The 26,909-nt window shown below is 58.4% G+C and overlaps 2 protein-coding genes across 13 annotated transcripts in view; one reads left to right on the forward strand and one right to left on the reverse strand.

The window, feature by feature from the left end:
- Window positions 1-544: 544 nt before the first annotated feature.
- Window positions 545-19,343, forward strand: TP53I11 (tumor protein p53 inducible protein 11). 7 transcript variants are annotated; one of them, XM_037738875.1, is made up of 9 exons: window positions 545-667; window positions 1,388-1,557; window positions 12,849-12,927; window positions 13,536-13,695; window positions 14,298-14,356; window positions 14,556-14,604; window positions 15,005-15,101; window positions 16,226-16,327; window positions 16,872-19,343. In XM_037738875.1, the coding sequence occupies exons 4-9, from the start codon at window positions 13,567-13,569 to the stop codon at window positions 17,003-17,005; spliced, it is 570 nt and encodes a 189-aa protein (XP_037594803.1). In that variant the 5' UTR covers window positions 545-667; window positions 1,388-1,557; window positions 12,849-12,927; window positions 13,536-13,566; the 3' UTR covers window positions 17,006-19,343. The 7 variants fall into 7 exon arrangements, with proteins under 7 accessions (XP_037594803.1, XP_017384879.1, XP_017384880.1 ...); XM_017529391.2 differs by lacking the exon at window positions 545-667 and adding an exon at window positions 690-847 and having other exon boundaries at window positions 13,547-13,695; XM_017529387.2 differs by lacking the exon at window positions 545-667 and adding an exon at window positions 691-847.
- A 1,824-nt stretch (window positions 19,344-21,167) lies between these two features.
- Window positions 21,168-26,909, reverse strand: part of TSPAN18 (tetraspanin 18) — a 204,276-nt gene continuing 198,534 nt past the window's right edge. For all 6 annotated transcript variants that reach the window (XM_037738873.1, XM_037738874.1, XM_037738870.1 and 3 more), the window contains 2 exons: window positions 24,632-24,715; window positions 21,168-22,519 (listed from right to left, as the gene is read on the reverse strand). In XM_037738873.1, the coding sequence (XP_037594801.1) occupies window positions 22,472-22,519; window positions 24,632-24,715 (132 nt within the window). In that variant the 3' untranslated portion in view covers window positions 21,168-22,471. The remainder of the gene's footprint in view (window positions 22,520-24,631; window positions 24,716-26,909) is intronic.

The following is a 26,909-nucleotide window of genomic DNA, read 5'->3' on the forward strand; positions in this document are numbered from 1 at the left end:
GGTCAAGTTACACCAAGAAGGGAGAGAGAAGGGTGGGCCTAGGCTGGACGCCTGAAGGCTAAGTGAACTCAAACATGAACCGCCACCGCCTGTAAAATGGGACTAATCACAGCGCCCTCGTGGGCTACTGTGAGAACCAAATGAGTTAATACTTGTACCTCCTGTAGCATATGGTGCCTGGCACCAGCGGGTGCGCAGCAAACGGTGACTATTGCCGTGACTGTGTTATTACACACTTGGGTATCACCACCAGTCAAAGCAGTGCCTTCCATTTTAGACACCGGCCTTGGCCCGGGAGACACCGCAAGGCTGTTTAAGATGGTGTGGTTTGCCCATCTACGTTGATCGTCCCAAGAAAAGGGCGCTGTCTGCAGAACTTGCCAGGAAAGTCTTCCTTGGCGGCGCGGGCCACCCCAGGGCCTCCCTGCCCGGTTTCCTCCCCGGTTTTCTCCCCGGTTTTCTCCCGGGGCGCGCGTGCGCCCCCTGCAGGCGGTCCCCGGGAGAGCCTTGCGGGGGAGCCGGGAGCCCGGTCTCCCCGCCAACCCCCATCCTGCCCGCCCCGGCGGCCACCCTGGGGGCGAGGCAGCCCGGCGCGTGGGAGGGGACGGCGCGCCATTGGCTTGTGCGCGGAACGGAGAGGAGGGACCAGCTCGGGCCGCCAGACTCGGTAAGCCCCGGCCGCGCAGGGCGCCGCGCGCAGTCCAGCCGGCCCTGCCCTGCCCGGCCCTGCCCTGCACTGCCCTGCACTGCCCGTCCCCGCGCGTTCGGCGCGATGTGAGGCGCCCGAACCCGGAGCCTCCGCCTGGCACCAGCTCCGCGCAGCCTGGCACCGGCACGCGCGAGGCCCGTAAGTTCTGCTCCCTGTCGCCGCTTCCGAGCCGCGGACTTTCCTCTCCCGCCGCCCGCCGCCCGCCGCCTGCGCAGCGCAGCCCAACGGGGCTCCTGCGGCCGCCCGGACCGCAGGGGGGCGGCCGGGACGCCGCGCGCGCTAGCCAGGCGCCCCAGGACACCGCGGCACCCGCGGCGCCCGCCGGGACCCCAGGGGGTCGCCTCCCGGCTCCCCAAAACGCCGTCCCGCAGGCCCTTCTGTCTCCCCCGCGCGCTCTCCCCTCGCCGCCCCTCCCTCTGACTCGGTTTCCCTTCTCCCCCAGCTTGGCGGTCGCGCTCCTCCTAGCCTGCTTATTTCCTCCTCGGCCTCCGCCTCTCGGGCTGGAGCTTTCTGCTTCGGAGCAAGGGAGAAACCGAGCGAAAGCAGTTTCTGCCTCCCTGGGGTCTGACTCTGTCCCCCGCGTTCGGTTTTCTGTCCCCTCCCCCTCCCGCCATTGTTCCCGGCCGGAGGAGTGTGCGGCGCAAACTTGCGAGTTACCCCCAGTCTTTGCCCCCGCAGGGCGGCGGACGGAGGTGGTGGCGGAGTTCCCGCTGCCTACAAGTCTACCCCGACCTTCTGAGGCGGGGACTGGGGGCAGGGGCGCTTGGCCGGAGGACAAGGGGCCGCCTAACGGCTGGGAGCTCTCCGCCGGGGGACACCGGCTCTCAGGCCCCGGTCTCAGAAAGTGGGTGAGTGTCGGGAGCGGGGATATCAGGGACAGATTGGAGGGGGAGGGGCGAGGCCGGGAGAGTCCCCCATCCCCAGGCCGAAAGGGGCGGGTAGAAACCCAGGCCGCACCCGATCCCAGTTAGAGGGTGGGTAGGGGACGCACAGGTGGAGAGAGACGCCCCCCACTCTACCTGAAGTCGCGCGATCTGCAGGAAGGGGGCAGTGTGGGGCCAGTGGCCGGGCGCTGGGTGGGCCGGGGCCGCTGCCGTGGCAGAACACTCGCACCTAGCCAGGGGAGGCTGTGTGGAGGAAGGGCCAGAACGCCGCGCCCACCCCGGAGCGCCCCGCAGGGCGGGGCTCTTGCTTTGGGTCCTCTCGCTCTACCTCCTTCGCCCCGACTTAGTCGCGGTCCGCCACCTCCTGGTGCTGGGGAGGGGGCGTGGGTTTCTCCGCCCGAGCAATGGAGGCTGGGGCAGGAGCAGGGCGGAGGCCAAGAACCCCGAGGCTCCTCCAAAGCTCCGAGCAGCTGGCCAGGGCCGCCTCACCGCCCCACTACCCGCACTTCCTGGTTGGTTTCTTTCAAACAAACTTCTTGACGGGGGCGGGACTGCGGGGAGAAGTCCCGGGGCTGCCCACCCCAACTATGCGGATCCTTGGACCTCCACCCTTGGCGGCCTGTGGAGAGGGGACCAGGACCTGCAGCCCGCAGATCCCAGGGACGCGGGGGTCGTTTTGTTGCAGAACCAGGAGGGGGCACTGTCCACCCCTTAGCCTCAGTCCCAGGCGTAAAGGAGAGAAAAGATTTTTCTTGGGCTGTTAAGATATAAGACTATTCTCCAGGTATATGTTGTCCCATCTGTAATATGGGTCGTCTCGTTCCTGAGGCCCCCTCTGTCCCCACCTTCCTGGTAGCCCCCTGCCCTGACCGCTTCTTTGCCAGTCACATGTTGTCAGCTTCCTCCCCGATTCCAAATTTGCAGTGAGGGGCTGAGGCTCAAAGCCCCTTCACCCATGTCCAGCTGTCATCACCTGCCGGTTCCAGGACTCCCACCTATTTTCTGCACAGCTCTGCCTCCAGGCCCCCTGTGGTTTCTCCAGTTCATACCCAGCCCCCCAAGTTCTTTTGATAGCCCCACCTCTGTGGGAAGAAGGGCCTGCCCCTCTTGAGGCGTGTGGGAGGAGGGGGCTGGAATGAACACGAGCGCCCCACTGTCACACTGTTTTGGGCTGTCCTCTACTTTTGCTTCTTGAACAAAGTGTTTGTGAGCATTACACACAAAATGGCTTATGGAGCGAAGTACTAGGGACGGTTTCAGGCCCTGGGAGACAGCTGTGCACAAAACAGAGATTCTTGTCCTCATGGAGCTGACACTTAAAAGCAGAGGTGGGTGGGGGGTGGGGCGGGAAATAGCTAATAAAATCAAGAAGCAAATTATATAGCATACTGAGAGCTGAAGGGGAAAAGTTGTGTTGGGGATATTGAGGCCAGGGACCAGACTGTCATTTAAAATAGGGTGTCAGGGAGGCCCCCTTGAGAAGATAACTTTAGAACTAAAGCTTTGAGGGAATGAACGTGTAGACAGCTAGAGGACAGCTGGTGCAAAGGCCCTGAGGCTGGAATGTGCCTGCCCTGCAGCTGGGAGGAGTGACAGGCTGAGGAAGAGACAGGAGGCAGGGCTGACAGAGAAGGGATGAGTTCCTCCCATTTCACAGGTGAGACAACTGAGGCCCAGAGACAGTGTATCCGTCACCCCAGGACACACAGGCTGGGAGTGGCAACTGCAGGGTGGGGTGCCTGATGTTCTGATTCCTGGCTCACAATACCTCCCCTGCACCCAGTGTCTCACTGTTCATCCTGGCACACCGGCTGGGCCCCTCCCAGGACCAGCAAAGCATCGTCTTCCCGCCCCAAAGTGACCCTTGCTCTCTCTCACCTCACTTCCTTCCTATGACCACTCCTTTCTGAGCACCCCACTCTGACCCAGCTCATGATCCCTAGAAGGGAACCTGCTCTGAAGCAGATTTGGTCAAGGGGGAAACTGAGGCAAGGAAGTGGAGTCTTCTAGTCTACAAATAACAAGCAGCATTATTATTGACCATGAACTACAAAACAGGCACTGTGCTGGATGTTGTTTGAGCATCTTCTCACCGGTGAGAGGTTGGTGTCATTATTACACCCATTTAACAGATGAGGAAACTGAGGCTCAGGGAGGTGGAGTCACTGGCAGAGGGGCATGCACCTCATAAGTGGCAGAGCCAGGATGAAGCACAGGCCTTTTCAGTCATGAGCGAGTCCTTTAAGCACTAAGCCAGTGCCCCAGCACTGGGGAGACACTCAGTCCTGGACTCTGGTGGCGGCCCATCCTATCCTGGGAAAGGACAGGGACCCTTCCACCTGCCTCCCCCAACCCACCCAGCAGACAAATCACCACTTGCTTTTGATGAAATGGGCTCAAAATGGTGGAACAACCCTTGGAGGAAGCTCCTCTCCTTTCGTCTCCCACCTTCCTCTCCTCCCCTCCAAGTTCCTGAGCAGCCACGGGGTGGGGGAGGGGCACGAGGGGAGTGGTGGGCGGGGAGGAGAGGGCGGTGCCTGCCGGATTCTCACCAGACCCCTAGCCCCATAGGATCTGGAAGCCAGGCTGTCCTGATGACGACACTGGCTGCCCTTAAGGGCCCTGACATGGTCACTGGGCCAAGGGGCAGGCTGGCCTATTCTTTGGGTTGCAAAGGACAGGAATTCTCTGTGGTTTGCTGCGTGAATGACCATCGGGACAGGAAGACCCCTCCCAGTGACTTCTGAGCGGTGATAGAGGCTATCAGAGGGCCTGACCCCCTTGCCCACACCAGCACTTTCAGAGCCCTGGGGGAGGACCCCAGGGATGTCTCCTTGCTACCTGCTCCGCCCTCACCTCTCGCCCTCTTTGACAAAGTAGGAATGTTCATATTTGTCCCTAAAGCTTTGGAAATGTTTCTGATGAAAGTTAGGGCTTTCTTCTGCCTTTCTGGAAATTGGAACCGTTAAAAAAAAAACGAGTAGGAAGATAGGACCCGTGTGCCGGTCCAGGCTGAGGGTGGCAGGACTTGGGGGGTGGGAGAGCTTGAGCTGGCGCCCAGCAGGGAGCTGGAGTGTGGTCGCTGTGAGGCAGAGCTGGGAGGGGCTCTAGAGAGCACACTCGTTTCTTTAGACAAAGAAACTGAGCCCCAAAGACAGGCCCCGGTGTACCAGTGATGGCAGAATCTGCCTGTGACCTCAGCTGCCCTGTCTCCGAGCCCAGCGACTCAGGACACACCGCCACCTTCCAGCTCCAGGGCAAACCGGCTTACTGCCAGATCCCAGGGCTCCTATTCCTGGAGGTTCTTGGAAATGGGGCGTGGAACCTTTCTGTCAGCTGCAGAGCTGTGTCATGGAGACGGGGTTGCCGCTGCCACGAGATTCCCATCCTGCACCCGTCTCTCCGGGCCGGTTCCGCTCTGTCCTTACTCTTTGCAGCAGCCTGGACATGAGCGCAGCGGTGATGCTGAGATGATGAGGGAGACGGATGATGCAGCGCCGCCCTCCCCTGGCTCAGGATCTGCTTGAGAGACAACACTGACTAAGGCAGCCCCAGCCTCTAGCATAGTGATGCTCTCGAGGGATGGCCTGACAGCAAGCCAGCTGGGGCCAGCCAAGGCCCAGCCACCGGGCAGCCTCACCTCGCCTTCCTCCTTAGAACACCCCTGATGAAACCTGCACCCCCGAGGCCCCTGTGAGGATGTCCGCAGTGCGACCGCTTTCATAAAGCCTCCTTTGTGTCCCGTGACTTCTAGATGAGCTCTCAGGCTCCCAACAGCCTCGTGACTCAGGGACCACCACCCTATTTACAGTGGAAGGAAGGGGGGCTCCTTCGAAGAGGGGTTTGTCTGCCCAAAGGCACAAGGCTAGTAGTGCCGAGCCAAGATCTGAACACAGGTCCCTTAGTCCCCAAGCCCCTCCAGTACAGCCCTTGACAAGTGGATTCACTGCCTGAGGGCCCAGGCGATGGATTCCTGGCTAGGGCGTCTCTAGACCCCATTTTGCATAAGGGGCCAATGGCAGGCATTGGAGGGACCGAAGCCAGAGCGATGACGCAGGCTCTGGATCGTCTGTTCTGTCCCGCCCCTCAGGGAGCAGAGACTTTCTCCTGCCTCGCCTTCTCTCTGGCCAGGCCCTGAGGCTCTGGCTGTCACTGCCAGCACCCTGCCCCCAACTCTGCGTTGCCCTGTCCCAGAACCCATTTCCAGCTATTCGTTAACAGAACAATGGGTCTCCCTGCAGCCCTTCCCAAGTCCTGCTGGAGTTGCAGGGCCTTAACCCAAGGGAGGCTGGACCCCAGAGGAGTCCAGATGCTGACGGCCACCAGGGACTTTCCGGGGGAGTTGCCATGGAGAAGGTGGCTTAGAGCTCAGCTCTTTACATGGGTCAAGTCCATCAAACGCCCCCCGACCCCCACCACTGCACACATTGCACGCACACACCAGCTCCTCCCAGGATGTCCAGTGAAAGCACAGTTACCTTGGCTTGAAGGCCACCTCTGCTACTTACCCCAGGGGACACTCAAATAAGTCACCTGAGCCTTTGTTTTCTTATCTGTAATATGGGGGTGATAATATGGCCATTCTCACAGGGCTTTGGTGGGGATGGCAGGGGATTCCTGGTCTTGAAGTATGCGCCTCCCTCCTTCCAGCCCTGGCGTAGGTGGCCCTGCGGGCAGTCTTCCTCATGAGGTGTGGAGGAACAGGTGTGCTGCCTGCCCCGGTAACAGAGGCTCTTGTTTGGAAAGGCAGTGGCTCTTTGGCTGGGGTACGAGCCAGCAGTGGCTCCCCGTTGACTCCCGGGGAGGCTTGACCACTGGTGGATGTTCTAGGCCCCTTCCTCTTCCCCTCATCATCTCTCCCCCTCCCCCGGCCAGTCAGGTTTCCTAAGCCAGCCCTCATGGGCACAGTCTCCATGCTGGGGACAGCTCCGCAGTCCATCTGTTTCTATGGAAACCAGGCTTCCTGGGAAAGATGCAGGGGGTTGGGGAAGTCCTGCAGGATCAGCATGGGAATGATGCCCAGTCCCATCTGATTTACCCAGGGCAGAGCCTGGGTAGCCGCCTTCCTCATGTTATTAATGGCTGTCCTTTATAGAGCACACACCAGGGGCCAGGCTCCTCAGCTGCACTTTCTCACCATTACACATCGCAAACCTGTGGGCTTTGTAGAAGTAGTAGTCTAGTTTCACAGATGAGGACATGGAGGCTCAGAGAGGTTAAGTAACTTTCTTGAGATCACAGAGCAAGGAAGAGGAGTAGGGATTTGAGCCCAAGTTTTCCCAATCATTACAAATATGCCTACCACCTCCCTGTCTGTCATCCTTGCCTGACTCTTGTACCCTCAACAAGCCCCTCTCTTCCTGGTTGGTTCAGTCTTGGGGGCTTTGCTGTTCCCGCCTCTCCCCCTCTGTCCTGCTGCCACTGGGGTCCCTGTGGAGGTGCTCTTCCCTGACCTCAGATTCCGCAGCAGATGGGGAGGTGGGAGGGACTGCAGGGAGTCAGATCACGGCTAAAGAGGGCGCTCTCTCCTCCCAACTCATTCATTCAATCACAAATGGCTGTTGAGCTCCTCACTGGAGTTGTCCCAGGCTCAGAGAGCAAGACTCAGAGAAATCCCTGCCCTGGGGCACTCCCCTGCTAGTGATCCACAGCTTCCTGAGGTGGTGGGGACGAGGACATCCAGTCCTCTAACCTTCACTGCTGCCCAGGACCCCCTCTGCCAGGCCCTCTGCCGAAAGCATTTGCATCCCGTCTCCTGGAGCCTTCAGCACCCCACGAGTAAGGCGAGTAAGATGCTGTTGCGTGATTCCCATTGAACCGACGGCTAAGACTGCTCGTCCGGTCCACCTGATCAACAGAAAGTGTGCACCTTTGAACCCAGCTCGGCCTGATTGGAAAGCCCTTTCCTGCCCTGCGCCACCAGCTTCCGCGTGGCCTGGGGCACAGCCTCCCCTCGGCCCAGCACGTCTCACCTGTGGGCTTCTGAGTGTGCTGGTTGGCTTAGCCCGGCAGCTGCTATCACCTGTGTTGACAAAGTGCCTACTGTGTGCCCCAGCCTCAGGGGGAGATATGTGGACGAGCACAGTACAAGCCCTACCTTCAGCATGGTTGGTCTTGGGGACCAAACTGCCAGGACATGACCAGGAGTAGAGGCGTGACTGGCCAGTGGCTGCAGACACTGAGACCCGTGAGAGTCCAGAGGAGGATGAGGACCTAGTGCCCTGGGAGGGCCCCTGGGAAGAGGGGCTATGCAGAAAGCTTCGAGGAACAAGGAGCATGGCGGGGGACAGAGTGTCCGGGGACCTTCCCACTTACGTAAAGGGTGGGCAGGGAGAACCACTGTTGGAAGGTTTTCTAGCTGATTGGGAATGTGGGTGAGAGCGGCTGGCAGGGCAGAAGGAAAAGGTTCGGGATCCCAGGCCTGCACCCTGGGAGCCACGTCCTCCCTTCTTGCCAGACAGGTGGTGTGGGTGGAGGGCGGCTCTGCTTGCTGTGGCTGCCCCAGCCTCCCGCAGCCTCGCTCCTGGGGAAACCCCAGGGGCCCTTTAGAAGGCAGTGGGGTGGGACAGGAATCTTCACGGTGCCGACAGCAGGCTTTTTCCACTGTGCATGGCTGAGTGGAGAAAGGGAAGAAGAAGGAAGGCCAGGCTCATCCCTGGGCAGGGCACTTTCCCCATGGGTGCCCGCCTGCACTCCTTCTTTCTCTCTCCATCAGCACTTCTGTGAGGGGTTCACTTTACCCCCATCTCACAAGAGGGGATACTGAGGCTAGGAGAGCTGTAGCAACTCGCTCAAAGCCAGACAAATGGCAAGCGGGCAGAATGAAGACTCACACCCAGGTCCCCCTACCCCAAAGCCAGGGTTTGGCCATAATGCACAGTGGAGTCCTCTGTCCTCACTTAGGTTAAAACGGTGCCAGGGCTGAAGTCAACACCTGCAGTGAAGGAGAGGAAGGGCAAGGGGAGCCTGAGGGGCGTGCGGCTTGCCCTGCGGGTGGGGCGGCTGAGCGGCTGCTGGGTGGATCTGATCAGTGCAGCGCGCAGTCCTGGGGGTGAAGCAGGGACAGAACTCAGGTCTCAGAACAGTTTCCTGTGCGGGAAGGCGGGTGTGGGGCCTCCTCCTTGGAAGTAAAGTTCAAGGTTCCATTTTCTCTGCGGGGGCCACAGAGGCCCTTTGTGAGTGATGACCTCCCTGTTAGAGTGGATTTGGGGAGTGGGCACAGTGGGCCTCACCAGCCCAGACGTCTGATGGCAGTGCCTGTGGGTGAAGCTTGTTCCACCCACGAGTGATTCTGTCCATGACACTGTAGCGCCCACTCTGTACCCAGCCCCAGCGGGTGGGCACTGACACGTCCCACAGCCTTTGATTCACAGCAACTGTTGTTGGCTCCGGCCTGGGGTGCAGAGGGGAATGCTGCGTGTGTGCGTGTGTGTTTGTGTGTGTGTGTGTGTAGCGCACTGTGTGTGGTGTGTGTATGGTTGTGTGTGGTATGTGGTGTGTGTGGGGGTGATGTGGTGTGTGTGGTGTGTGGGGATGGTGTGTGTGGTGTCTGGTGTGTGTGTGATGTGTGTGTGGGGATGATGTGGTGTGAGTGGTGTGTGTGTGGGGATGGTGTGGTGTGAGTGACATGTGTGTGGTGTATGTGTGTGTGGTGTGTGTGGGGAGTGTGTGTGGTGTGTGGTGTGTGTGTGGGGTTTGTGTGGTGTGTGTGTGGTGTATGTGTGTGTGGTGTGTGTGGGGGGTGTGTGTGGTGTACGTGTGTGTGTAGTGTGTGTGTATTATGTGTGTGGTATACGTGTGTGTGGTAGGTGTGTGTGGTTTTGTGTGGTGTGTGTGCATGTGTGGTGTGTGTGGTGTGTGTGTGTGGTGTGTGTGTGGGGTGTGTGTGTGCGTGTGTCATGTGTGTGCTTGTATGGTGTGTGTGGTGTGCATGTGTGGTGTATGTGGGTGTGTGGTGTGTGTGTGCGTGTGCATGTGTGTGTGGTGTGGTATGTGTGTGGTGTGTGTGCATGTGTGTGTAGTGTGGTGTAGGGGGGTGTGTGTAGTGTGGTGTAGGGGGGTGTGTGTGTGGCGTGTGTGCATGTGTGTGTGGGGTGTGTGTGTGGGGTGTGTGCAGTGTGGTGTGGGGGGTGTGTGTGTGGGGTGTGTGCATGTGTGTGTGGTGTGTGTGTGTGGGGTGTGTGCATGTGTGTGTGGTGTGTGTCTGGTGTGCATATGTGTGTGTGTTGGTGTAGAGGGGTCAGCAGGCAGAGGAAAGCAGTGTGTCCAATGTCTGGAAGCTTCCACCCCGCGGGGTGGGTCGTGGACACAGCCTGGGCCTGGTGGGCAGTGGCTAGGTGCCAGCCTTGTGCGCTGGGACTGAGGTCTGGGACTTTGCCCAGTGGGGCGGAGAAGTTAAGAAGTGCCAGTCAGGCCCATTTCCCGCTCCTCCACAGCCTCCATCCCGGGGCCTCTGCCACATGAGAGAGCTGGGGAAGGTGGCAGTGTCTGTGTCTAATAATCGCCTGTCTTCGTTGAGGACTTGCTGTGGGCCGGGCACTTCCCCAGGGCTTCATGGAGATTATGTCTTTTATTCTAACAACGTTTCTATAGGATAGGACACCTTATTTTCCCAACTACACACGGGAAGACTGAGGCACGTAGCGGTTAAGTGACCGACCAGCCCACCACCCAGCCAAGCAGTGATGGATGTGGGATTAACACTCGGGGTACGACCTCAGCAGTTAAGCACTTACCCATTAGGCCTCTGGCTTGAGCAGCGAGCTGGATCTTTCTAAAGCACTGTCCGTCCGTTATTTTGTTTCTCCTGAGACCAGCTCTAGGGGAAAAGTGAGGCTGGCTGTTTTCATTTCATAGATGAGAACCCCCGAGCTCAGAGAGGAAAAGTAACTTGCTCTAATCAGTGACTAGCAGATCAGTGCCCCCTCCCTGCCCAGGCTGGGAGCTCTTTCAGGATAGGGGGCCCGTCCCATCACCCACGTCCCTGGCCCACAGCAGACCTCACTAAATGTGGTTTCCTCATGCAAATGTGCAGGTGCTGTGTGGAGTGCTCTGAGCTTTTCTTTGTGCCCCGGGCTCCCTAGGAGCTGGGAATGACAGCTCCATTTCACAGATGGGGAAACCGAGACTCAGAGTACAAGGCCATACAGCAGAATGGGGTAAAGCAGGACTGAGGGAGGAAAGACATCTGGCCTGGGAGACGGTGAACAGCCAGGAGGACTTCACAGAAGGGCTGAAATAGAGACCGACCTTACCGACTGTTGTTGACGGGGATATGGAGGAACTGGAGCACCCCCACATTGCCAGGGACACGCAGTGGCATGGCCGCTCTGGAAATAGGTTGATGCTTTCTCTGAAAGTCTGACAGGGACGTGCCATACAGCTCAACAATCCCACTCCTGGTATTTACCATAGAGAAATGAAAACTTACGGCCTCACAGGAACCTGGGGTTTGTAGCTGCTCTATTCATAGTGTACAGCCGGAAATAACCCGAATGGCCTTCGGTGACTGAATGGACAAGCAGACTCCTACATGTACCCCAGGAATGCTGCTCTCCAATGACCAGGAGTGGACTCGATACACGCAGTGGCTTGGAGGAATCTCAGAGGCATTCTGCTCTATGACAAGAGCCAGCCTCAACAAGTGCTATGCTTTATCATTCCACTTACGTAGCATTTTTTTTGAAACGGTGAGACGGAATCCCGCTCTGTCACCCAGGCTGGAGTGCGGTGGCGCGATCTTGGCTCACTGCAACCACCACCCCCCGGATTCAAACGATTCTCTTGCCTCTGCCTCCCGAGTAGCAGCTGGGACTACAGGCGTGTGCCACCATGCCCGGCTAATTTTTTGTATTTTTAGTAGAGATGGGGTTTCACTGTGTTAGCCAGGATGATCTCGATCTCCTGACCTCGTGATCCGCCCACCTTGGCCTCTCAAAGTGCTGAGATTGCAGGTGTGAGCCACACGCCTGGCTACGTAGCATATTTGAAAAAACAAAAGCTATCGTTTCAGAGAATAGATCAGTGGTTGCCAGTGTGGGGGAGTGAGGGGTAGGTGTGGTCAGGACAGCGCCAGGGAGTTTTTGAGGTGGTGGAACTGCCTGTTGTCTTGATCTGGAGCTGATGGCTACAAAAATCTATATGTGTGCTAAAATTCAAATAACTGTGCAACTAAACCCTGTCAGTTTTGCTGTATGTATTAAAAGATAAAAGGCCAGGGGGAGACTGGAAGGGGAAGGGCATGGGTCAGGTAGCATCCTTGGCCAAGGAATAGGTGACGGAACCCCAGTTCTGGGCTCTGCTCACCAGCGGCTCAGTGACTTTCAGGGCAGCCTTGCCTGGCAGCTGGACGGATGTGGCTAATTGCAGTTTCTATCTGGGTTCGCCAGAAGGTGGTGGCTAGCAGCTGAGGTGTGGGGACAGTGCCGTGGGCCCTCCAGGAGCCGTGTGATGAAAGGTTAGGCTCTGGCTTCCCTAGCAGGGTGGGGTCGGCCCCCTTTCGTGATGGCTGGCACGCCCCGCAGCGTTAACTGAGGGGCTCTGTGTGCCGGGCGTGGGACTCCGGTCACAGTTAGTTACCACCTGCCACTGTCTCCTGTCACTGTGGGGCCTGTGTGTGGGGAGGGGAACTGTGTACCCACCCCCTTCCGTAGAGGAGGAACTAAAGCCCGGGATTGTAGGAGGGTTGTTTGGCCTGGAAATGACATCACAGTCACTAAAGACAGCCTATTTCAACTTTACAGCTTGTCCCCCACGTGACCTGGTATTCTGCCTCCCTAGCTGATGCAGGCTACAGCCGCATATCCACATACCCCACAGTTTGGTACTGGGTTCTGACTTTTGTTTGGGTGCTTTATTTTAAGACACCGGTGGGCTCGTGTTGAAAATGGGAGGTGACCTGGGGACATCGTCACACTTTGCCGCCAGCAGACCTGGTGATTTGCCTGGGGCCACAGGGCACTAAGACAGCGGGGTCCTTCCGAGCTTGTCTGTAGATGGGGACGGCTTTTCTGCCTTGCTGGAGGGTGGGTGCACTGGGCATGAGATGCTGGAAGCGGCCCGAGCCAGGGAGTGGCGGAACCGTTACTCATCCTGGTTGGCTGTGAAACCGCGGGAGCTGGGTGTCCTGATCTGCAGCATGGCGGGAGGCAGCACCCATCTTGCAGGGCAGCCGTGATTACAGAAGCCAGGCCAACCTGGAGCCAGCCTCTGAGGCTTCACCTCACCCCGCTTTCACTTCTGTCTCCTCTGCATAGATTTGACTGACCAAGGACGTGACGGGCATTCGGCTTCTCTCTGCATCTGTCGCCCAGCGCAGGGCCTGGCACACAGCAGGTGCTCCCAACTGGCCCAAGACGTTGCTGCGGGTGGCGGAGTTGGGGGCTGGGGAGGATCATGGGCAGACCTGGGGTGCAGGGAGGGGCTGCTGGGGCGCTGGTGGCTGGGAGGGGCAAGGCCTGAGCAGGGTACCTAGACCACCTCAGTGCCCTTGCCAACACCCCTGGCAGCCTTTTCTGGCTCTGCTGGGTATGAGGGCACCCCGTTCCCTTCTTCAGCCTGGGCAGATTTGAAGTCCCATGAGTCCAGGCCCCTTTCTTCCCCATCCCCCCTCGAAACTTGGTGTGGCCGCCATCCAGGCCCAAATGCCCTCTCCTAGGCCCTCCCTACTCCCCCAGGGCCAGCTCTGAGGCACCAGGTGGCCTGTGAGCCGGGGTGTGCTTTGTCCACCTGGAGCAGACCGGATCCCGGAGCCACGGGGGCTGGGGAGCATTTCCTCAACCCGTTTGACAAATGAGGAGTGGAGGCCAGCTGTGCTCTCCCTGCTGCCCTGGGTTCGTGGCAGCCCTCAGCGTGGGGGGTGGTCTTCCCCTGCGTCATGCCCCTCCCCGTAAGGTCTGGAAGCTGGGCAGGAACCCAGGCCTGAGGCAGGTGACTCCCCTCAGCCCTTCTGCAGCGGCCGGGCTGGAGGAGACCATGGCGGCCAAGCAGCCCCCGCCTCTGATGAAGAAGCACAGCCAGACAGACCTCGTGAGCCGCCTGAAGACCCGCAAGATCCTCGGCGTGGGCGGGGAGGACGACGACGGGGAGGTGCATCGCTCCAAGGTGGGGCGCGGAGCAGGGGCCTCCAGCACCCGCTAGGCAGGCCAGGCTGACCCACCGTTCGGGGAGAAGATTAGTTGAAGCCCATGTAGTCGCAGGAGTTCTAGGACTTGGCTGATTCTCCTAGAAATGTAACGGCAGTGTCCGGGGAATCACAAGATGGTTGGAATTCAGTGCCGATTACATGTCTGGCTTTGCAGCAGCTGCTGCATAATCATTTTATAATCTTTTCATTTGCACTAGAAGATGCAGATACTGTAAAATAATTAACCCATTTTATAGATGACGAAACGAAAGGCTCAGAGAGGTTAAGCACCTTGCCTAAGGCCACACAGTAAGTGGCAGAACCAGCCTTCAAGCCTGCATTTGGCAGAGGCCTAGGCGTTCATGTGTCACCATCCTGTTTTCAGCTTCTTCTAAACCCTGCTGTTAAGGGGCAGCAGGAGAGGAGGCGGCCTCATGTGACCCTCCCTGCCTGAGGGACCCTTTGGCCAAGCTGAGGTGCCCAGGCGGGTCCCGGGGCATGCAGGGCTCTGGGAGGATGAGCACGTGGGGGCGCAGAGAGCTGTGCCCACCCTGATTGCCTCTGACCCCTCCGTCCACAGATCAGCCAAGTCTTGGGCAATGAAATCAAGTTTACTGTTCGGGAGCCTCTGGGGCTCAGGTGAGCATTTATCTGACTTTTTTGGGGAGGGGAAAGCTTGAGTAGGGGTGAAAAGCCTAAGACCCCGCCTGATTTGGCCTGGTCCCTGGATTTTATTTTGTCTCATGACCTCCCCCAAAGCTGCCATCCCTGGGCATCTGGGCTGGAGAGGGGAGGGTGCCCTGGGGCAGGGCTGTGAGCTTCTCTCTGCGCCTCTCAGGGTCTGGCAGTTTGTCTCTGCTGTGCTGTTCTCCGGCATTGCGGTCATGGTGAGCCCCCACCCCCAGCCCCAGCCCCCGGAATCTGGCCCCCTGTGGCTCCCCCAGCCCTTCTCTGGCTCACCGGGGGTTCCTCCTCCAGCCTGGCCCCTCGTGAAGGTGCAGGGGCCCGTCTGTCAGGCTCTCAGCCTGACTCCTGACACTGCCACACCTGTGCCCTGTCCAGGAGCAAACTAGATCCCATGGTTTGTGTCCTGACTCCTTGTCCCGGGAACCCTGGAGTTTTCTGAACTAGCATGGGGGTGGGTGGGGACAATCAGGTCCTGACCCTGGACTGCCCCCCGGACACTGATCCTGCTCCTGGGGGAAGGAGGGCATCCATGGGAAGCATCAGCTGTCACTCCCCACCCTCTCCCAAGCGGGATCTCTGAGCCCCTCTCGCTGCCTGCAGGCACTTGCCTTCCCTGACCAGCTCTATGATGCTGTCTTTGATGGAGCCCAGGTGACCAGCAAGACCCCTATTCGCCTCTATGGGGGTGCCCTCCTCAGTGAGTACTGCTGGGGTGTGCCCTGGGGTGGGGGTGACTGGCAGCTGGGAGACCCAGTGGGGCTGAGGAGAGCACGGGGATCCGTGCCGGGGTACCCCTTCCTTTGTGTGGCGGGATGCTGCAACCCATACCCCTGCCTTTGGTGAATCTCTCTGCTGGGGTGTGCTGCCATCTTGTGGCCATTAGTGGAATACACCCAGCGGGGTGGAGCTTGTCTGCAGGGAGCGCTCATAAATGTGTGCACTGCCCTGGGCATTGTGGTCCCGAGATAGAGGAGGCCCAGGCGCAGCCCCCTAGGATTTCAGAGCCTAGAGGAGAGGCAGATCAATTCAGTGTCTGCAGAACCCCTCGCACCCACCCCATTTTATCCCCACTTCTGTTTGAACCGCTTCTGTCTCCTCTCTAACCCGAGATGCGTATGTTAGGATTTCGAACTACAGTTTGTAAAGCTCAGCATAGGTAATATGCCTCCCTTTCTACAAAACATTCTATGGCCCCATATTTCCTACAGAATAAGGGCTCAGCTCCTCTGGAGTTAGGGTTGTTGGAATAAAATAAATACACGCCCTGTGACATGTCTGGTACCAGCAGACACTGGGTGGGCGGGGCCTGCTAGAGGCCAAGTCCGTGGTTCTTCTGCTAAAAAGTATGGCTCATCCCCCACCCCCTGGGGAGTCCCTTACAGTGATTCCTTAATGGGCTCAGGTTTTCTGTCTGGGAGTCTATGTGGAAAGAAGACCCGGCCATAGGACCAGGTAACCTGTTAGCTCACAGATTCCGTCAACACAGCATCCTCCTGACAGACCCTGACATGGACAGGGACCAGGAGCTCAGTGTTCCCACTGGATAAAGAGATCGCATCTCCGCGTGGGGAAGTAACTTGCCCAGTGTCGCACAGGGCCTTGGAATGACAGGAGCAGGCTGAAGCAGCAGCATTGAGTCTGGAGGGGACAGGATGGGGGACAGACAGCTTTGATTTGAGGAGTGTGAGTAGAGGCGGGCACACGGCGTCCAGGACCCCGGCTGTCTTGCAGCAGTGGCTAAAGGAGGGAGGAGCAGGCCCCCTGCTCTGCTGGGAGGGAGTTGGCTGTCCCACCCACAGCCCCCTCTTCGTCCCTGCCCAGGCATCTCCCTGATCATGTGGAACGCTCTCTACACTGCTGAGAAGGTCATCATTCGATGGACCCTGCTCACCGAAGCCTGCTACTTCGGGGTCCAGTTCTTGGGTGAGTCCTGAGGTGGGCAGTGAGGGAGGCATCCTACTTTTTGAGGCTGATGAGCAGCTTCGCCGCTGACCTGCCTGCTGTAGCCACTCGGGTGTGTGGGAGGTGAAAACCTGTCTGTGAGGGCTGGGGAGAGGACAGAAGGATAAGGGCTCACCTGGCCGTGCTTACCTGTGTGCCTGCACACCTGTGCACGCACAACTAACACACGTGTCTGTGGCTTCCCAAATCTACACACCTGTATCTGTGGCCTTGCACACATGTCCACCTGCAGCCCCCCCACATGCTGCCCACTGTATCCAGCACCTGTGTAATAATATGCGCTCCCTCCTCCCCACCTGTGGTGCTCCAGTTCCTGCCATATGGGAGACATCAGATCAGAAACATCTGTGGGGTTGGCAGGGACAGGGGGAAGGTCCTGTGCTTCCCACCTGGGAGGACCCTGGGCTCAAAGAGAGACGGCCACACCAAGGCTCTGAGCTGGGGGGCGGCGCCAGGACGCATCCCCTCCTCTGACCCTGCTGCCTCGCCGGCCTGTCTCCCACAGTGGTCACTGCCACGCTAGCCGAGACGGGCCTCATGTCCCTGGGGATCCTGCTGCTCCTGGTCAGCCGCCTCCTTTTTGTCGCCATCAGCATTTACTACTATTACCAAGTTGGCCGAAGACCCAAGAAGGCTTAGCCGCCCGCTGGGCCTAGGGCCCTGCCCATGCCCGGAGCAGTGTGGCGCTGGGGCCTCAGCTTCCCTTTGGCTCCTGGAAGGCAGGAGGGTCCCCTGCCCTGCTCCAGCCCTGCCCCAGTGAGGCAGGGGGTGGGGGGCCTTCCTTTCCTCCTGGGCTCCCCATATGCTGTGATCTCCTGGGCTTTCAGGCTTGACATGCTGGCTTGGGGAGAGACGGGCTCTGCCGGCCCTATTCACCCTGACAGTGACACCTGCTTTCCTTGGAGGCCTCCAGATCCCCTCACTAGACACTAACGTCAAGCTGGAGTCATGAGGGTAGCGGGCTAAGTCAAGGCCCAGCCTCCTCTGCCAGGAAGCCCTTCTTGCTTTTGAGAGAGGCTGTGACCACACCCCATCCTTCTCCCTCCACCCCCAGCCAACCTAGTGCCCAAACGGCTGGACTTGCTTCCCTGTAATCCTAGAAAACCTGAGAACTTACCCCTCCTCCTCAGTCTGGCCCTCTCCACATGCACACCCAGAACACACACACAGACACACATATACACCCATGATGTGAGCAAGCACACACACAACACGCACACGCACACACGCTCGTCTGCACAGCCCAACTGAGGGCGCACAGGCAGGGTGTGCTGTCTGAGAGGGCACCTCCCTTTCAGTTGTTCTTCAAGGATGGGCCACACACAGCCAGAAGCCCTGTCCCCACTCTCCTGGGACCCGGCTCTGGGGCACTCCGCCTATACCCCAGGACTCCGGAATCCCCTGGGAGCTCCCTCCCTGCAACCAGCCTGAGTTCAGAGGCAACCAGCAGCCACACCCACAGGCCCCATGGACAAAGGGACATACAGGCCCCAACGGAGGCCATTGTAAGTGGCGGGGCTGGAGGAGGAGGAGCAGAAGGAAAGTTACAGCGCTCCCTCGTCCCCCAAAGCCTGATGGCCACTGGGCTCAGCCTGTCCCTCACTCCTCCCTGCTTCCCGGAAGCTGCCCTCTGCACCTGCAGCCCAGGCTGCCCCCAAGGTCTGGCTGAGTGGGACTGGGTGGCCCCCAAATTCGGCACGGGAAATAAGTGGAAACATTTCAGCAGGCCGCCTTCCCTCACCTCCACAGCCCTGTCCAATGCCCTAGCGAAGGCTGACAACTGGCTGTCTTGGAGCTGAACACCCCCCTGCCCTGCCTCTGCCCGTGGGCCCCCCAGCCTGTGCTGTATACCCCCCGTTAGTCCCTATCCCAGCCTCTCCTGCCTGCCAGCACGTGGGCACACACCGGAAGTGGCGAGCCCAAGCCCTGGGGACAGGTGTGGGAGAGAGGCAGCCATGGCCCCGGCCTCACTTCCCGTCTTGGCACAGAGTGGGGATGGCTAGAACGTGTCCACAGGTGCAGGCGGCTCTGGGTGCTGCCAGGTGGGCCCCTGCCTGGGGCCCTCACCCTGTCCACCCCCTGCCTGGCTGTCCCTGCACCCAGATGGCCTGTACCCAGCAGAGCAGTGGCACCACCATGGTTACAGTGGATGCCCTGAGGCTGCTTGGTACACATGGCCGAGCCGAGTAGGAAGCTGGACGCTGGGGAAGGGCCCCTCTCCTGGCATCTGTCTCTTGCTGCCTAAGCCTGTGCCTCTCCCTAAGGAGCTGCCTCCCTGCTGCTGAGCCCTGGTTTGGCCACGAGCCACTGCTGCCTCCCACAGGCTGTGGCACCTGCGGGCAGTGCCCTCAGGCCGAAGCCTCAATCCCCCATCCGAGCCAGGCCTTTTGAGGTCCAGCTGATCCTCTCATAGCTACGGTTGGTTTATCCTCCCATAACCGCAGGTGGATTCCACACCTGCGACTCAGAGACATCCAGTCTTCCATACTCAACGGTGGGATGGGAGGTGGGTGGCCTTACCCCACGGGGCTGGCCAGGCTCTGCACAGAGCTGTGCTCACAAAATACCGAGAGGCTTGGTTAAACCTAACTGTAGTGGGGCCTGGGGGCGGGGCGAGGGAGGGGGCTGCAGCTGGCATGAGACCTGGAAGACAGACATACAGCCTGCCGGGCAGGGGGCTCTAAGGCAAGGAGGATTTGAAGTCGGGAAGGAGGCGATGGCGGAGGGCGAGGGACGGAGGGCCCTGAAGTCCAGCGAGGAAGGCCTGGTGTGGGCCCCGCTCTCTGCTCCGTTCAGGGTGACCTGGAATGCCTCTTCTCCCAGCTCCCTCCGGCCATCAGCAGCCTCTGGCCAAGCTTCTGCCTTGCCCCAGTCTACCCCCACCCCCAAATCAAGACCACCTTTCACGGTCACTATTTATTCTTTGTTCCTTTTTCTTTTTGTAAGAAACAGTCACAAAAACCAGTGCAAAACCATCTGTGTGGGCGTCCTGTTTTATATTACAAAACTTCCTCTGGATAGATCATATAAAAGGGGGCTCACAGGAGAGAAACACGATAAATTAGCTCTGCAATCTACCGCAAGGAACATAGCTTTTAAAATAGACTTTCAACATATGACCCATGGGGGAAGGGAGGAGGGGGCTTCCGGGGAGATGGGGGTGCTGGGGCCTCAGCTGGTTTGGGGAATCTTGTCTTGGCCCCTTACTCATGGATAGACAGATGGACAAGGGAGGCTGAGGAAAGGCCTGAGCACCAAGACTAGAAATTAACAGGGACCCTGGGGAGGGGCCCTCACCCCCAGCCCTTTCTCCAAAAGGGAAAGAGATATTCCCTTTCTCCAAGAGCCAGTAGCTTCGGAGCAGGAAAGTGGCTTTCAATACAGGCCAGCGTGTGTGATGAGTGGTATGTCTTGTTCCTTGCCCTGTTAGTGAGGTCCGAGGAAGTCTCTGTTGTGTGCCGTCGTATTCTGGGGTGAAAAGAGACGAAGAGGCATCCCTGCTACTCTTCCCCCACCCCCAGCCACCACCAGAACCTGCTGTGGGTTGTATCTGGACCAAGCCAGCTGAACCCTCTGCCTCCCCATGCTCTGGAGGGAGGCTCAAGCCTGATTTGCGCTGAGCTTTCTTTGCCTTGCCTCAAAGAAACGGCCTCAGGCAGCTTTGCACATAGCTACCAGTCCGAGCGATGCCAACAGGAGCAGAAACTGCCTGTCTTCCCTTTCCAGGCTGAGGGTGGCCAGCGGCTGGCTGGGAGCTGAATCCGGGCTGATTGAGGGTTCCTTGGCACATTCGTGGGAAGCTGTCGAGGTGCAGTCTTGTATCTGCCCATGAACCCATCTTAGCCAGATTTCCCTCCGTGACCGGCCCGTTCTCCTGGGTCCTCCCTCTGGCTTGTATGGGCCCCAGAAGCCTGGGGTGCCCCTGGGTTAGAGCCATAAAGTCGTGCCATTTGCCTCAGTCCTGCCCAGCCTGGGTTTGTTTGTCATTCTCAGACCAGCCATTTGCCTTTTCCAGGAAGCTGGGGCTAAGCGTGTGGGTGTTCAGGAGAAGCAGGCGCCAGGCCCTTCCCAGGCTGGCCCGCAGTACCACTGGCAGGTCCCCCTGGGTCTTGGGAGCTTAGCTTCTATGGAGCTCAGGTATTGTTTATGGGGTTGCCAGAGCAAGCTGTTAAAGGGACGATTTGGGAAGACTGAGCTCAGAGACCTTGTGGGAGGGCTGGCACTGGTGGGCAGGCTGGCACTGGTGGGTGGGCTGGCACTGGTGGGCATAGCAGGAGGAGATGGGAGGACGGTCCGCCTGAATCTTTGCAGCAGGCACAGAGCTTCTGGCTGCATCTCAAAAGGGGCCAGGTGGTACAGGCTGGGGAACACTGGACTCTAGGCTGTGGCTCCGTGTGTCCCTGGTGGCTGGAAAGCCCAAGGGGAGGCTGGAAACTGGTACAGGGTGCTGGTGGCTTGTGAGACAGAATGAGCTCTTCCTGAAGAGGGACAGAGGGGAGAGAAGAGAGCAGACCTCACACTGCTCCTTCTATCCCTGCCCGTGGCAGACATCACTAATCAAACTTACCGTGCCTGGCAGATATCACTCATCAGGATTGTACCACCATCTCCCACTGAGCCCAGACCAAGCCTCGGATACCAGCACACCCTCCAGCAGCCACCCCTGATCTATCAGGATAGGGGCATCTTGCAATCCAGGTGCCAACACTTGTCTAGAATTTGAGGCCTGAATACTTGTGGGTGTGCATCTGTGAGTCTCCCTGCCCAAGCCTGGAGGGAATACTAAGAATTGTGTGGACAGTGAGGAGACAGGAAGCCTGTTGCAGCAGAAATGGCCTCGATGCCTTTAGCTTGGAGAGAAGAGGGCTCAGGGGAGTCGATGTGTGACCTTAACACTCCAGGAAGGAGAGCAGGTGAGTGGGATGCCGTGGATGGAGCACACAAAAACAGAAATCTCTTCTGTATATTAAGTTGATGCTCAAGTCAGAGTAGTCCAAAGGCAGGAGGCTGCCTTGGGAGGTAGGAAGCTCTGTCCTAGAGGTATGCGAGGGGGTGAAGAAGTCTTGGCCAGGACCTTGAAGAAGGATCTCCAAGCCTCCGTTCTGGATGGGGAGAGGGAGACCCAGATGGCCTTGGGAATTTCTTCCACTCTGGGAGCTGGGGAGTTGGGGAAGGGCAGGGAAGGGGGTGGCCTTCCCTGTGGGGAGAGGTGGGCAGTGTGGACAAGGGGGTGTGATGTGCACCCTTGTGTGTGTTCCTGGGGATTTAGAGCTGTGGGGAGGTGGGAGGGAGGGTGCAGTGGGAAGTCAAGGAGTGGAGTTTTCTTAGCTGTAGAGAAGGGAGGAGGCAGTTCTGGCCAGCTTGCCCTCTCTTGTCTGGGGGAACCGGGATGCTGAGGCCAGGCATGCATGTGCACAGCAGAACTGACAGTCCTGGATGCCGTGACAGCAGCCTGGAGACATCTCAGCTGCTTTTCAGAACCGTCACACGCCTGTGCTGTGTCTGTGGATGGGTCACTGCCCCTCTCTGGGCCTTTGAGATTTTTTAGTCCAACAGAGGGGAAAGCAGACATCCTGCCAGCTGGGCCATTCTTGAATGTTGTGTCAGCAGCTTACTCTTGGCCTTGACCTGAAGCGGGGACAATCCATGGCAGCTGAGTCTCCGTGGGGCCCCCTGGGCTTTGATGACCTCTCGGAGATTGGCTTTTGCCTCCTTCCCTGTTGCCTAAATCCTCACTTCCTTGGTATCAGGTCCTGGAGCAGTGAGGAGGGAGGGGCCAGGGTCTGGCTGGACCAAGGAGGGCACGGGGCCTGGTGTTCCTTTGGTCTCTAGAGCAGCCTCCATCCTGGGCCAGGCGCTGGGGTCTCTGTGGAGAGTCCACAGCATCTGCCCCGACTCCAGGTGAGGATACCTCAGTCCATATTTTTGTATTCATTTTGTTTTGTTAAAAAAATAGCTTTATTCCCCTGGCCCCTTCTCCTGACCATCTATGATGGCCTCATCTTCTCCTCTGGGGCCAAGAAGACAGCAGAGAGGGGCAGGGGAGGGCATCGGGTGCTGGGCAGTGGTGGGCAGGGTGAGTCTTCAAGCTTCAGGCCACACCCTCTACTGGATGCCCCGGAAGAGGCACATCGCGAAGATCATGGCGAAAAGCTGCAAAAAAAAAAAAAAAAAAAAAAAAGAAGCAGGAGCTGGCTTATCAGGCTGGGTCCTTTGTGGGTGGCCAGGCCCAGTCCAGGGGAAGGGGGCCATCTGCCTCAGGGACAGAGTGAATGCCTGTCACTGTTAGCATACTCCTCTAAGAATTCCCCTGGGGCCAGTCCTTCTCACCAGCCCCTACCTGGCTTCCTTTATGTGGTGGAGTCATGGACCAGGAGGACTTTAGAAACTGAGTCTTGAGTTCAAATCCAGCTCCCTGGCTTACAGGGGTGACCTTAGAAAAAGCACTTCCCTTCTCTGGGTCCGAGTATGTAGCCAGAGTTGGCCATGTCCCAGGCACAGTTTTAAGTGGTTTCTTGGGATGTACATAACCTACCTGAGGTCACACAGACACCAGCAAGGGAGCTGGGGTTTGAGTCCAGGCATCTGACCCCAGAGCCCGTGCTCACAGCCCCTGCAGGCTCCCCTCCAGCTCACAGGAAGGTGGTGAGAGTTAAGTGTCATGCAATTGCTTAATGACGTAACGTGCCTGTTATGTAGTAGATGCTCAGTAAAAGGTTACCAGAGCTGCTATGAATAGGCAGGCAGCTGCAGCCCTTCCTGGAGTTATGTGCTTCATCCCTGAACGCCTGTCTGAGGGCCCTGGGGTGGTGGGAAAGGGAGACCCTAGCTCAGGGACTCTGACCAAATTTGCTCTGACCATGACTCCACCACATAAAGGAAGCCAGGTAGGGGCTGGTGAGAAGGATGTCCCCACAGCCCGAGCTCTTTTTGCAAGTAGCTGAGGTCATGGCCACATCACCAGGTGGCTCACTGGGGTGAGGAGGGACGGCCGGGATGGGACCACGTAAAGGTCTCTGTCTTGAATCAGATTCTGCCTCCCATGGGGCTGGCCAGCTGGGCTCGTGGGCTGGGCTGTGAGTGAGGCAGCGGATCAAGTATATGAATGCTGCTTCCCGAGCCCCAGCGGTATGCTGTCCCCGCCATCTGTAATCCCTCTGCGCCCTGGGAGCAGGGTGACCAGCCCATTTTGCAGATGAAGAAACTGTGGCTCAGACATTCCGCCACAGAGCTGGGAGCTGGACTCTAGGGCCTGTGCTCTTCCTGCGTGGGACACATTCCTGAGAGTTCCCTGGGGCTTGGTGCACATTTATCTCGTTCATTGTTGCCTCCCATGAGGGGACTTGTTCACCTGTAACAGTGCTGGCACAGAGTAGGGCTCCATGCCTGCTTGTTGATACATGAATGAATAATAAATGACCCCTGCCTCTGCCATTGCCAATAGCCTCTCCAAAGCTGCAGTCGGCGGGGCTGCAGGCACAGTAGGAAAGTGGGCAAGGCCAAGTTCATGGTGCCAGGTGCCCAGGCTGCTGGAGGGGGAAGCTGAGGATTGGACTGCCTGACTTCCTTCCCCCGCAGGCCGAGGGCTGGCTGAGGCCCCAGGGTGCCTCTTCCTGGGGTTGGTCAGATTGAGAAGCGCTCTCTACAGCCCCCTAGAGCCGCAGGTCGGAGATCCGGAAGGAGGAGATCCCGGAGGTTGGAGACCCGAGGCGGCTGCTCCTCTTTGGCTGAGGCGCCACCTAGTGGTGGTTGCAAAGGGTCTGCAGGAGCTCAGCTTTCGAGGGGACTCTGGCGCCCTCAGGTAAAGGAGACTAAGACCACCGTTGTGGATGAATAAAACCCCATAGGCCCTGAACACCCCACAGAGAAAAGGCCCGATCTTGAACCGCAGGCTGCGGCCTGTCCTTCAAGGCAGCTGTGCAGATCCCTCTGCAAGCGTGGAATTTCTCTGGACCATGGAGCTGGGGTGGAGGTGGGGTCAGGGGTGGGGAGTGGGAAGGAGTGGGGATGACCCTCAGGGCCTGCCCATCCCCACTTCTGGGACACTGGCTCCAGGTTTCATCTCCAGAGTTAAAGAATGACTCTCAGGCAGCAGAGACACAGCTGGGCTTACCACCCCATAGCGCCCACGGAGTGGGGGGACCCCTTGGGTCTCAGGTGAAGGAAATGGAGAGGGGGGTGCTGGGGGCGCAGGCCATGGGGATCTGCCTGGGCTCCACGTCAGGCTTTGTCCTGGGGAGCGGCAGAAGTGGTGCCTTTACTTACCTCGATGGCCAGTACCCCGATGGCAAGCGCTCCGGCCAGGTAGACGTACGTTTCAAAGGTGTTGAGGATCACCGTATAACAGCCCTGGGAGGGAGGGACAGGAGGTGAGGCTGTGGCCAGTGGGGAGAGTCCTGCTGCCAGAGTCCAGCATGTGGATAGGGTTCCTGGCAGGTGGCCCCAGAGCTCTTACCCTATCACATGGCTGCTGGGACCGAACAGTGGGGAGGGGGTGCAGGGCAGGAGACCCAGAAATAGCAACTTGGCAGCACTGTAACAAAGACTCTCCTTGCCACCCGGCCCCTAAGGGGGGCAGAGACCTGCCAGGGTGTGGGCCTTGCCTTATGTCGCTACTACAGTGATTGGAAGATTGGGAAATTTCCCATAAATATCTGGACTTCCTGCTGCTCTGGGGAAATCGGAAGAACCAGCAAGGGGACCATCCTTTTCACATCAGCATATCAGCAGCTGCTGCCTTCGGATGCAGTAGGTGCTCCCTGGGGGTCTAACACCCTCATTCCCTGTTGTCCCACCTCCACCCCCTCTACTGTTCCTGGCTGCAGAAGGAGTTCCAGTTTTCAGCCACTTCCCCAAGGAAACACAACCCAGCCTTCAAAACCCTGCTTGTGTGCTACCTCCTTTGGGCAGCTTTCTGGGACCAGACCAGCCCACAGGCCCTGGACCTAATTCCCATGCTCTTAGTGCTTTCTTAGGCAGTCCTGAAGATACATAAACTGAGACAGAGACAGAGACAGAGATCGAGATAAACAGAGTGGCGTGGGGACTGGGGAGACGGAGAAAAAGCAAGCCAGTGCCGAGCCAGGAGCTGCCAGTCCATGGCTGCTGCCCCATCTGACCCTGAGCACCTCACACCTCTGTCATCTTCATGTTCATCACTCTACCCTGTCCTATGCTGACTGCAGACACTGGTGCGTGGTACTTGCTTTGAATGACACATATTCTCAAAGTGGGAGAATTTTCCTTTCTTTATAGGAATGTGCAAGGGAACAAGTCCCCAGGTGGGGGTGGATTGATCACGCCCAGCCCTTGTTGGGTGGTGGTTGCTATTTGTTGAGACCAGGGATTCTTGGGTGCTCACTTCCGTTGTCCATCACGCAGAAGCTCGGCCCCTTTGGCCAAAAGTTGCTCTGAGGCTGTGCCCAGGCAGGTGGACTGCGGGGCCTGATCTGGGATGAGTGGCCTGGTGGTATCCTAGTACCTGCCTGGAAGCTGACCAGAAGCTGAGCGGGGAAGGCCCCCAAAAGTCCGTTCTGGAGCCCCATGGGGCAAACAGGATATACCCAGATGGAAACAGTCCCCACCAGCACAATGATCTGGGTCCACAACCCTCTCAGGGCTGAGTGTGCTTGGAATAATCTGGGAACTGGTCAGCAATGCAGATACCAAGGCCTCGCCCCACAACACTGGATCAGTGAGTCTGGCCTGGAGCCCAGGAATCAGCATTGTGGGACGACGCCCAAGGTAATTTCTAGTGACCAGGCTGTGGCCAGGGTTTGAAAGACCTCAGGCCCAGAGATGCCAACCAGGAGAAAAGGTCTTCATTGAATATTCCAGGCTTGTCTCTGCTGTGGCACTGGGAGTCCAGTTAAGGGCTATGTGACTGGGACGGAGCCCTAAGGGTGGCTCAGGGGTCCCTACCCCAGGCCAGGTCAGGACATCAGTGTGGCTGGGTTCCCTGCAGGGCTGGCACATCCACTCCATGAGGCCCAGGGGCCATCCTGGATCTGCCAGCAAACCCATGTTGGAGTCTCAAATCTTTTGTTAAGCGATTTTGAAGCATCGGAACCCTAAAATGCAGAACCATAACAGCAAAAAAGCTAACCTGCTCTGCAGGGAAGGAAAGAGAGATGAGCTGCAGAGTTGCATGGTTTTGGGATCAGCCCTGGGAGGGGCCGCCTCCGGCCTCCCATCATCCCCTCCGTGTTCCGCGTGCCTGCCAGCCACAGGCGCATCATCCCACCTCCTGCAGCCCCAGCACACCCCTGGGCTTGTGAAGCTTTTCTAGGGGTTGCCGGGACAGGAAGCAGCAATGGCCCAGGAGACTGGGGTCTGGCAATGGTTACAGGTGGGCCCTTGGGCCGGCTGCCTGGGGTTCCAGCCGGCCCTGCCACTTGCTTGCTGTGCGACCTTGGGCTATTTACTTCCTCTCTCTATGCCTCAGTTGCCCCATCCATACAGTGGGGCCAGGAAGATTAATTACCTCATGGGACTGCTGTGAGGATAAAATGAGATAACGCAGGTAAGGCACTAGGAAGAGTGA

Source organism: Cebus imitator, unplaced genomic scaffold (genome assembly GCF_001604975.1).
Source record: "Cebus imitator isolate Cc_AM_T3 unplaced genomic scaffold, Cebus_imitator-1.0 Scaffold58, whole genome shotgun sequence".
NCBI lineage: Eukaryota > Metazoa > Chordata > Mammalia > Primates > Cebidae > Cebus > Cebus imitator.

What these genes read in the sequence shown, in the direction of transcription:
- TP53I11 (XM_037738875.1), top strand. Translation starts at nt 13,567, where the DNA reads ATGGCGGCCAAGCAGCCCCCGCCTCTGATGAAGAAGCACAGCCAGACA. An exon ending in CGGGAGCCTCTGGGGCTCAG is followed by an intron (nt 14,357 to 14,555) that starts GTGAGCATTTAT and finishes TGCGCCTCTCAG; the next exon opens with GGTCTGGCAGTTTGTCTCTG. An exon ending in CTATGGGGGTGCCCTCCTCA is followed by an intron (nt 15,102 to 16,225) that starts GTGAGTACTGCT and finishes GTCCCTGCCCAG; the next exon opens with GCATCTCCCTGATCATGTGG.